The 10,695-nt window shown below is 36.2% G+C and overlaps 3 protein-coding genes across 3 annotated transcripts; 1 reads left to right on the plus strand and 2 right to left on the minus strand.

The window, feature by feature from the left end:
- The first annotated feature begins 1,619 nt into the window (after positions 1-1,619).
- Positions 1,620-3,915, plus strand: LOC125225841 (holotricin-3-like). The gene is made up of 3 exons (XM_048129702.1): positions 1,620-1,698; positions 2,625-2,825; positions 3,426-3,915. The coding sequence occupies exons 1-2, from the start codon at positions 1,638-1,640 to the stop codon at positions 2,819-2,821; spliced, it is 258 nt and encodes an 85-aa protein (XP_047985659.1). The 5' UTR covers positions 1,620-1,637; the 3' UTR covers positions 2,822-2,825; positions 3,426-3,915.
- A 942-nt stretch (positions 3,916-4,857) lies between these two features.
- Positions 4,858-8,050, minus strand: LOC125225757. Its single transcript, XM_048129600.1, has 3 exons — positions 7,823-8,050; positions 7,027-7,135; positions 4,858-5,419 (listed from the first exon to the last, which is right to left on the minus strand). The coding sequence occupies exons 1-3, from the start codon at positions 7,878-7,880 to the stop codon at positions 5,278-5,280; spliced, it is 309 nt and encodes a 102-aa protein (XP_047985557.1). The 5' UTR covers positions 7,881-8,050; the 3' UTR covers positions 4,858-5,277.
- An 811-nt stretch (positions 8,051-8,861) lies between these two features.
- Positions 8,862-10,577, minus strand: LOC125225794 (putative uncharacterized protein DDB_G0286901). The gene is made up of 2 exons (XM_048129643.1): positions 10,325-10,577; positions 8,862-9,916 (listed from the first exon to the last, which is right to left on the minus strand). The coding sequence occupies exons 1-2, from the start codon at positions 10,386-10,388 to the stop codon at positions 9,159-9,161; spliced, it is 822 nt and encodes a 273-aa protein (XP_047985600.1). The 5' UTR covers positions 10,389-10,577; the 3' UTR covers positions 8,862-9,158.
- Positions 10,578-10,695: the final 118 nt, after the last annotated feature.

Genomic DNA, 10,695 nt, shown 5'->3' on the forward strand with positions numbered 1-10,695 from the left:
TGTCGAAAAATAATGAATCCACCGTACTCAAAATAAACAGACCCGTGCGAGGCGGGCGTGTTGTAAAGTACCTCAATAATGCGTCAGCTCCGAGTTCCATGCTGATACTGACCTGTTTTTGTTAGACCTTGACTTCACCACACGAGCATGGGGCCATCCCCGCGACACTGAACGTTTTCCCATCAAATTTTCCTGTTTGCAAAGCAAAACTTACCGAAACTAAAGAATTGAAGAACCGTATCGCCGCCCTATTGTGGGAGCGAAGCGTGGCTCATTTGGAGCGACCTTTGGATTTATAGGAGACCAAGTTTTTTACTTGGCAAAGAAATATGGACTATAGAAGATTTGTGAATTCTAAAAAGTTATATATTTACACATACCATTAAGTAGGTGTGTCTTAAAATTAAGCTAATTATGAGTTGATTTTTGGCATAGGACTGTCATATTGGCTAGGCCCTCTGGTTCATTATAATATTAGGTGAATATAGACTGCATCGAGGATTTAGACAAATTAAAGATAATAGTTATTTGTTACAAGGGGGCAAAGTTGTATTTTAACGCCGAGTGTGGAATTGAAAAACGAGCAAGTGAAAGGATTCTATAGTTGAACCACGAGCGAAGCGAGTGGTTCGAGAATAGAATCCTGAACTTGCGAGTTTTCTTAATACACGAGAAGTAAAATACATTTGCACCCGAGTGTAACACAAAACTTTTCCCCTCACTATAGCGAGGAAACTACAACGCAAAAAATGCGTTTATCACTGCTCCCAGTAGTTCCACAGGTGGTAAATCATCTTTATTACTAGATTTACCTACTTTTATCAATTTTAAAGCAGTTAATTTGACTTTATTCAAGGTCAAATTACTTTACCCACTAGTGAATAAAATGCGTTTTTACCCGCTGGTATTAAAGGACAAAACACGTGTTTCCGAGCTAGTGAGGGGAAAAAGTAATTTCATGCAGGCAGAGTCGGACATACGGAGCGTATTCCTTGTTGCTTAAAATTAGGCAAGAGTGATAGACGGAGATTCCGAATATCTAGGCCTTTTCCAACCGTTTTAAGAATTAGATACAAGCATAGATCAAGCAAACGTATCTACTTACTTAGCGTGTCAAATGAACTCAGTAAAATACACTGAGTTGTCCGTCTTTAATCGCAGCTTGCAGCTTTCGGGCGTCAATTTTTGTTAAGTTGAAGTCAACAAAAACATTGAATATGCCTCGTTACCTGATATTTAATTGCAACAACACAAAACTTATGCACACTGGGCTTAAAACATATTTAAAATCACAGGCAAGTAACAACTTCAGTACAAAATCTGACACGCTTGGCCCAAACAAATAGATGAAATTCTTCTATCTACTTAAATCTAGTTCTGTGGATACAAGATTAAAGTTTACGTACTCCATGTGTAAGTATATCCTATATCACTATGTGCCTCGTCTCTAACAAATGAATGAATCTGCTTCGCACCGACCCCAAACGTAGGTACTTACCTATTCGCAAAAAAGGAATGACTTGTATTTTCATCAATTTCGCGTAAACAGGCACGATTAGTTGACAGTTTTAGCATATAAAACGGGTGCCGCGTCGGTCTGAGCAGTGTACATCCAAGTTCAGTGTCAAACGAGTAACATGGCGAGATTAGTGCTCATCTTCTGCCTGGCTCTGGTGGCTTGTGTCGTAGCAGCACCGGGTAAGAGAATACAAATCCAAGTTTTTCACTTTTACTTCAGAAAGTCCTTGAGATAGGAGAAATAGCAATTCGGAATTGCTAATTCCATAAGAGGAAGCATTTTCAAATGCTTTTTTAGATTGCTTAGGTATTTATTTAGTACATCTGCAGAATACATTTATCTATAAACCGAATATTACATGGGGAAGACAATAGTAGGTAATGAATTTGTAACAAATTAGATAAACTACGTTTCATAATATTATTGGGTGACTCTATGACTTACCTGAAATTATATTGCCTTTATTTTAGTGTTGAAGTATTTTTCAGTGCTACTTTTAGTTTCACGCCGACGACAGTCACCATTAAGAGAATATTCTTTAATTTCACGCTTAATAATTTAAAATGAAATGCACAAACAACTTCCTTTCATTTACCGCATATTTACCGACTTTGCCATGGATTTGCCGCCGTTTTACCTACTTTGATACTTTTTTCTAACCATAAACAATTGACAAATCTGTCTTCTGGCCAGTTTGGTTATATTTTGGCAAGCACTTGGCAACTTTGGCAAGACTTTTCCGTCAGTGAAAAAATGCGGCAAATTAAAAAAAATACACGCGAAAGGTTGACCCAAAGAGTAGTAATGTCCCGCCCCTGAATCCCGGTCCCGCAGGTACGCTTGTCTGTTAGGTATAGCTTTAAAAATTAAAAAATTAAAAGTTGTCGGGGATCTCCTCTGTCTTTATATCAACCAGGCTAAGTTGGTAGAGTCTGCTCGGAAAGTCAAGAGTCGTGAAATGTAGGTATGGGGATGGGGTCCAATACGACTGAGCAAGTATTTTTATAAACCTCAATAAAATTATGACGTTTAAAACATTTGTACAGGGTGGGCTATCAAAAACTACGATAATTATGGTATTTATTTTATGCCAATCACATCTCAGGTATCATCCACGACCACGGGCTCCACGACGGGTACCACCATGGCGGCTTCGGCGGTGGCGGCGGCGGCGGCGGCGGCGGTTTCGGCGGCCAGGGCCATGGGCCGCACGGCGGATTGGGCCACGTTGGCCAAACACAGTCCTTCTCGAAGGCTTCGGCCAGTGCTAGCTCGCAATCCGGCTCTGGCACCATTGGATAAGATTGTAAGTAATTTTTACTTGGTTTTCAGATAAACATTTTACTCAAAAAATTTTACAACAGTAATACTTGGTAATACCATGAACCTACAAATCCTGAATCTGAATTAAGCTAGGAACACACTACGCGGACGTCCGTCGTAAATCGACCGCGGACGGGGATCTGGACAATGGAAATACACACAACCGTGCAAACTATCGGTCGACGGACGTGGACGTGGCCTTGAGCGCATGGACGTCCGATCGAAATCTGGCTCGCTGGATGTTTTGTTCCGTGCACTGCACACTGATCGGTCGCGGTCGCGGTCGATTTACGACGGACGTCCGCGTAGTATGTTCCTAGCTTGAATATCAGTCGGCTTCCATATGGAATGGCATGACAGGTGTGAAAGGACGTCGCTCTACTATAGAGTTGTACTGTCCCCCACAATTATGAATAAATGCGGAAACAGAATGAAGATTCCGCATGTCGGCGGCCAGCCTAATAAGTAGGGGAGATTAGCCCAAAATCGTACACGGGGTAAAACCAGAAGAAGGAAACGTCTTAGTTGCTGCTAGGATTACCTTATTTGGTCAGTCAAATTTGAATGTCGTAATTTGTTGCAGATATTAAAAGGAACTCAACTGACGTCGACGATGAGGCTGTTAACTTAACGTTTCTACCAGGGATTATTTTTGTTATGTATTTATTTAATTTAAGTAATTTCATATAAAAAATCTCATTTTTTTTATCAACTCAAGTGAATGTAATGATTGTCATCACTTTAGTAAGCAATATGTTGTAACTGATATAAATGCTTTAGGTTATTTTATTTATTTCTTTACACTTACATTACGATTTTACACTTTCACGATTTAGTATTAAATTATGTGTTAAGATAAGTATAATTAGAAAGGGCATGAAATAAAGCACATTTAATTAAAATTGTCTTTTATTTTATTTTCTGGAGTTCTTATCTATGAATGATACCTTCGGTAGTTATTTTTCCCCTCACTAGCACGGAAACACGTGTTTTGTCCTTTAATACCAGCGGGTAAAAACGCATTTTATCCACTAGTGGGTAAAGTAATTTGACCTTGAATAAAGTCAAATTAACTGCTTTAAAATTGATAAAAGTAGGTGAATCTAGTAATAAAGATGATTTACCACCTGTGGAACTACTGGAAGCAGTGATAAACGCATTTTTTGATTTGTAGTTTCCTCGCTATAGTGAGGGGAAAAGTTTTGTGTTACACTCGGGTGCAAATGTATTTTACTTCTCGTGTGTTAAAAAACTCGCAAGTTCAGGATTCTATTCTCGAACCACTCGCTTCGCTCGTGGTTCAACTATAGAATCCTTTCACTTGCTCGTTTTTCAATTCCACACTCGGCGTTAAAATACAACTTTGCCCCCTTGTATAACAAATAACTATTAATATTTTTATGACAACAGCTACTGCTTCAGTCTGCAGCCATTTCAGCCATTTGTAAAAGAGACTTTTTATATCCCAATCCCAATTTTATCACATTAATTAATTAGGTTCAGACGCAGTAATAATCGTACCTACAAAAAATGTAAAGTTACGAAATTTAAAACATTACAAGTTTAGTAGTGTTATTTTTTTAACTAAATACCTAGAATAAATAACATAGGAATACATTGTTTGCTTTGGTACAAATTGATTGTTAAACATATGCAATGTAACATTTGATAAGTATACAAATAAAATACCTACCTAATTAATTAATAAATAGGTACAATGATTTAATTTAGGAAATAATTATATGTCTTAAGTTTTCTAGGTTTTTTATTTTTTTAAATAAACTGTCGTGTTAAATAAACATGAATGGCTCTCGCTAATAATACGGGCGACCATTTACCTTGAAGCTGTGGTAAATTACTCTTTAGGTTTTATTTAACTTATTCATTTTATTGCACAGAACAAATTACAAGTAAGTAGGTAGGTACAGTGAATAATTATAAAGATTATAATTTATTTCACGTTAAAAGTACATATTAAACTAATACAAATAAAACTACACTATGAACTAATAAATTAAACTATAACTAAACTAAATCTACCTATAAAATAAAACAACTTATTTAGACTATTGATATTTTCTTTGATATGTTTTGTGAACGATTCTGTTGATGATTATTTTGTAATGACGCTTGATATTTCATATAGGTTCAGTTTCAAAAAATCACAGGTTCTTTCATGGTGGATACGACTATTGGTAAATTTTGGGCATTCTTTTAAACGGTGGTCAATAGTCTGACCACTAACGTTTTCTAAGTTGTATTAGGTAAATAAGGAATACATCGAATTTACCAACAACGTTATCTGGCACAACCAAAAGTTCTCAACAACACTGGTATCTGACCCAAACGTATTTATTTTTATTTTTCGTGCTTAACTGTGCATGATGTTTTTGGTGAATTCGTTCGACCGTCTCTCTGCCAGTCCAATCAGCCTTCTACACAAAAACAGCGTTGTTGGTGTTAGGCAGCGGTAGTGCGGTGTCACTTGCTACCTCAGACGGAGAGCTACGCGCATGTGGCTCCTCGGGCGCTTCTCGCTTGTTGATGATGACGTAGCCCAGCTCCACACTTTCACTGCTGTAAAATAACGGAATAAATATATAAAATACGAGTGTCCAAGAAATTATGACCCTAATTTGAAATAATAGTACCTATTTATAAACATTAAATAAATGTCATATACAAAGAAAAAGTGACCAAGGCCTCCAGTGTTCCGAGCTGGAATCGAACCAGCGTACTCCGCTTACCGGGCGAATGCCTGAACCACTCGGCCATCGGTGCACGAAGGCAAGGGTCGAAATTTCCAAGTATATGACATAATAGTAGTGTTACTACTTAAAAAATACAAGTTAATGTAGGTACTAAGTAATTTGGATAAAAAAAAGACCTGGAGGTTCATTACTGAATATAAAGATTGTTAACATACTAACAAAATTAGGTATGTAAGCTAATAGGTAAGCAAAAGAAATCATGAACAGTAGGTAATACTTAAGAAATTTTACAGACATTAGACTAAATACTAAATACATTTTCTTTACTACGATCGGATACAATTATAATTAATTTAATTAGAGGAGGTAAATATTAGTTACTCATATTAAACCGAACAAAAAATATTTTCTATGAAAATAATTTAATTTGTTCTTAGAGTATAATAGTACCTATATTTATTATTGACATAATTTCATAGGTCGGCAATTAAACGTGCATACAATCTCTGGTTTCGAAAGTTCATGAGAAAACGGTAACCACTTACCACCAGGTAATTCACTAATATAAGAAGAAATTATCACTTTTCATTTTTTTTTCTATGTATATAAGAAATAAATAAACTTTTCATAACAAATTCAGAATATATTTTTCACTACACCTACTGGTAAAGACTCTCTTTGCTATTCGCAAACAGATAGCAAAATAGCATTTTATCCACAAGCCTGCAAAGCAATTTCATACTTTTAACTTGATCTGATAGAATTTACCTATAACGGCTATAACTGATGATTTTGAATCATAAATCGATGGATTTGATTTAGTTTGATGTTTTACAGTTAGTATTTTGTTAGTGTGTGGTGAAAATAAAATAATAGGTTTCACTCGGTGACAAAGTTTGTTTATGTTTAACCTTCGTGCTTGAAACCCTCACAACGCTCAATGTTCATTTTCTCGAACCACTCGCTTCAATATTGCTCAGGTGCGGTTAAACAACAACTTTGCCCCTCTCTTGTGTCTCAGACAAAATCTTAACTGAGACAATTTGTTTGTATTCACACACTTTCGGAATAGCTATCCCTCCTTCACCAACTGCGTTTTTTTATATTATGTAAAGATTTTTTATATTATGTAAACAAGTTGGGCCATTTTTTTCAAAGTTGTCCACCCCACTTTTTTGTAACATGGGTCTTTTTTACGCGATTAATAGGTACTCAGAATCGCGAGCTCTTTCGATCCTGATAGGAGAAAAAAAATGTCCCAAGATTTCCATACATTTTTTCGAACCTTCCATTCCCTTAACGCCATACAAAATGTATGAAAAAATGGTAACGGAATAGGAAAAAAACCTTGGGACACTTTTTTTCTCCTATTAGAATTGAAAGAGCTCGCGATTCTGAGTGGAAACCACATAAAAATTTGCAAATCCAAAAAAAAAGTGGGGTGGACAACTTTGAAAAAAATGGCCCAGTTACCTGTCATCGTCACTGCAGTCGTCGCCCACAAAGCCTATAATGTGATCGCCGGCGATACTCGCGTCATCAAGGTAGTCGAACAAATATTCGCTTCTTCGTATCCGTGCGCCTGGAGATCATAGTGTAATGTAAAGTAACATCATCATAGTGTCTAAAGGAAGAAATGTGAAAACCAAATACTAGTTTCGTTATCTGTCTGTCCGTATATCAGTAGACAAGTACAGACATTTTTCGGCGCTTCAAACTTAAATAAAAGTAAGAGAATAAATATAAATACATATAAAAAAAATATAAGTATTGGGGACACCTTACACAGATCAACTTAGCCCCAAACTAAGCAAAGCTTGTACTGGGTGCTAAGCGACGACATACATACTTAAATAGATAAATACATACTTATATACATAGAAAACATCCATGACTCAGGAACAAATATTTGTGTTCATCACACAAATAAATGCCCTTACCGGGATTCGAACCCAGGACCGCGGCTTAGCAGGCAGGGTCACTACCGACTGAGCCAGACCGGTCGTCAAATAAGGTCAATAGGAGAATACATAACAGAGTCAAGGAGAGATTTAAGGACGCATTTATTGTAGGGAAGGACAGGCCAAATCCTTTATTATACGCCACTGGCATATTAAAGGTTTTACATTATAAATTGATATTATGTTAGCGGTAAGGGATAAAACATATGAAATAAAGTAGAATAAGTTCGATGGTTCTGGCCGATAGAAATATTTGGAAAAGTATTTTTAATTGGTATACAATTATAAAGGTTCAAAATGTAACTTACTTTGAACGACGACCATAACTAAACATAAAGCAGCGACACACGTACCCGCGTTGGCCATTTTTTCGACTACACGATGATTGTCAACTGTTTTCCCTTTTATGTTGTTATTTGGCCTAATTTTGCCGGACGTACAGTATTTAAATTATAGCCATGGCTTAGCAGGGTCGAGCTCAATGTCAATTTTTGATATGACATTACAAAAGGCAACCTTATGTTTGATTTGTGACACGTGTTGTTTCCAAGATAATTTAATTGTATTTTTAGGATTCCGTGCCAAAAAGGTACAAAAGGAACCCTTATGTCTGTTCGTCCATCTGTCACATTGTTATATAAAATGTCTCGAAGACTACTTATCCTATCTATTTTATATCTTATGCTATTTGTTATTAGTTATACCAGTTATACCTAGAAGGTTGCTCTGGGAATTGGCTGAATTATATTAATATTAAATTTTATCCGAGTCTAAGACTTAGACTATTACTTAGACTCTAAGTAATATTTTCTATTATTAAGTGTAGTTCAGAACACCACCTAAATAAGTAAAAAAGAGTTCATTGGCCATATTTAACTCAAATAATGTTACCTCCATTGGGAATGTACCTCCACCTTGCAGACACCTGCAGGCAAATAACACTAACCCTAATCATATATTGTGTTCCTACCGTAAGTAAGGTTGTCAGAGCTCAGAGGGTTCAGAGAGTAAGGGCCAGTTGCATCAACCACATTTGACAGACACATCATCGTCACGGAGCAGCCGTCTATGGAACTTCCCATACAATAAAATTTAACGAACGCTTTAACGGTTACAGACGGTTTGGTGCAACCGGCCCTTAGAGTCGGCGACGCGTACGTAAGACATTTGAAGTTGCAGACGTCTGTTGACTACGGAAACTGTTTACCATTAGACAGATCATATGCTTGTTTGTCACATCTGTAGTATATACCTGAATAAACTATTGAATCTGAATTTTAATCTGAAATAAATCATGACTAGGGTAAAATAATGGTATTTAATTATAAACCCAACTTTATTCTGTAACTTAAGGTATAATTTAAATTGATTTTCCACTGGTATCGTGTCTGGAGAAATCTTATAATTTCGGACACGACATTATTTTTCTGATCTTAGAGGCGAATAGGTTATTTTATTTTAGTAGCGGCAGTACTATTGGAAACAACGCGAACATCTTTCACATTAGTACTTTCATTCCTTTGATCATGGTGAGGAATTTCACTATTATTAGATCGTAAAGTGTTGTCACTGCTACCATGATGTTCTACAGACTATTGTTATGTTGTGTGTTTATTTTATTATTTTGTGGCCATATCTTTAACTTCACTGAATGTTGGCATCTGTAGCATTATCTGTTTGCTTTCCAATACCAGTGCTGTTACTTTCTTGCCTCTCATCTTCATTGATGTTATCTCTTTGAATTTGATCTTCATCTCTTTTTTTGTGCTGACTGTGACCTTTCATGGCATTGTCGTGGAGAGACTCGTTATTACCGCGATTTTTATGAGAATGACCATTTAGACGGCTGTCCTTCGTCTTCTTCTTGCTATCTTCATTTTTGTGATTATGGTTACTACCACCATGTGAACAGCATTCAGCACAGCGAACATTGCGTTTAGTTTTATTCGTCTTATCACGGTTGCTTACGATATTGGCGTTGCTATTACTTTTCTTAATACTCGAGTTATTATTGTGTCCGATCCAATTCACATAGCCCATCCCGTTCGTGTTTCCTATAATATTTATGTTACTCTTGTTGCTGTTTTTTATTCCATAATTGTTTGCCATCCAATACATATTGTTCATTACATTCTTGTTACCTTTTCCTTTATTATTACTTTTGCTATTCTCATTGCTCATTCCATGATTATTATCCACACTGTTAACGTCTCCCGTTCCGTAATCACTTCCCATCCCATTTATGTTATTTATCACATTTAGATTACCTGTTCCTTTACCGTTGCTTATGCTAGCTGCGTTATTAACTCCATGATTATTGTCTACACTGTTCAAGTCTGTTCCTTTCACGTTATTGCCACGAGTATTTTTATTTCCATTTTCATGGCTAGCTTCGCTGTAACCTGTAAATATTACCCCATGATTAGTTAAAAAGTATTTTGTCAAACTTATTTCCCAACCTCTAATCAAATTTTATTTATTTATAAACTTTATTGCACAGTAAAAATATACAGTTACAAAAGACGGACTTAATGCTATATGGCATTCTCTACTAGTCAACCTTTAGGCCAAACAGAGAAAACCAAAAAAAGGTGCGGGATATGTATAAGAACACTAAAGACTTGATTTTATTGGACACTAACCCTAATCACACCCTAATTTTGTCTATTTTCTAAACTGTCTCAGAAAATTACTGTATTTTTATTTAGATTTTTTTCTGTAAATGGTGGTATAAAGTGGCAGGGATTGAGTTATTAAAGGCCAAATGGGTGCTCTACTTTTTGCTTGAATTTCGCAATTTAGGGAGGTACCTGATAATAACGTAATGTAAATAAGAAGCACAAAGGCACAGGAGACTGTCACGGCCCGACACATTTTCAAACTGACTGCTTGTTTTTTTATTGGTGTTGCTTAAAATTCAGACGTTTCACTATCGCATGCATAATTACGTTCTGAGTTTTAACTTTAATTGGGTTGTTTGCAAATGCATACTGCCGCAGTCTGTATCGTGAGTCATCCTCATTCAAGGAAACTCAACGCTGTGCAACAAATAAAAATTAGATAAGTAATTAAGTATACCCTGCTTATCAAGTGTACATATGTCTTAAATTCTAGGAGCACATTGCACCACGCTGACAAATTACATTTTACATTGAAAGTTTTCAATCAGCTGCTGTATGCT

The sequence above is a fragment of the Leguminivora glycinivorella genome, chromosome 4 (genome assembly GCF_023078275.1).
Source record: "Leguminivora glycinivorella isolate SPB_JAAS2020 chromosome 4, LegGlyc_1.1, whole genome shotgun sequence".
NCBI classification, from domain to species: Eukaryota; Metazoa; Arthropoda; class Insecta; order Lepidoptera; family Tortricidae; genus Leguminivora; species Leguminivora glycinivorella.

Excerpts from the sequence above, each read along its gene's own strand:
- LOC125225841 (XM_048129702.1), top strand. The coding sequence starts at position 1,638 with ATGGCGAGATTAGTGCTCATCTTCTGCCTGGCTCTGGTGGCTTGTGTC. Across the intron at positions 1,699-2,624 it reads TTGTGTCGTAGCAGCACCGG|GTATCATCCACGACCACGGG; the intron begins GTAAGAGAATAC and ends ATCACATCTCAG.
- LOC125225757 (XM_048129600.1), bottom strand. The coding sequence starts at position 7,880 with ATGGCCAACGCGGGTACGTGTGTCGCTGCTTTATGTTTAGTTATGGTC. Across the intron at positions 7,136-7,822 it reads AGTTATGGTCGTCGTTCAAA|GCGCACGGATACGAAGAAGC; the intron begins GTAAGTTACATT and ends TATGATCTCCAG. Across the intron at positions 5,420-7,026 it reads GACTGCAGTGACGATGACAG|CAGTGAAAGTGTGGAGCTGG; the intron begins GTAACTGGGCCA and ends GTTATTTTACAG.
- LOC125225794 (XM_048129643.1), bottom strand. The coding sequence starts at position 10,388 with ATGTGTCGGGCCGTGACAGTCTCCTGTGCCTTTGTGCTTCTTATTTAC. Across the intron at positions 9,917-10,324 it reads TTACATTACGTTATTATCAG|GTTACAGCGAAGCTAGCCAT; the intron begins GTACCTCCCTAA and ends TAATATTTACAG.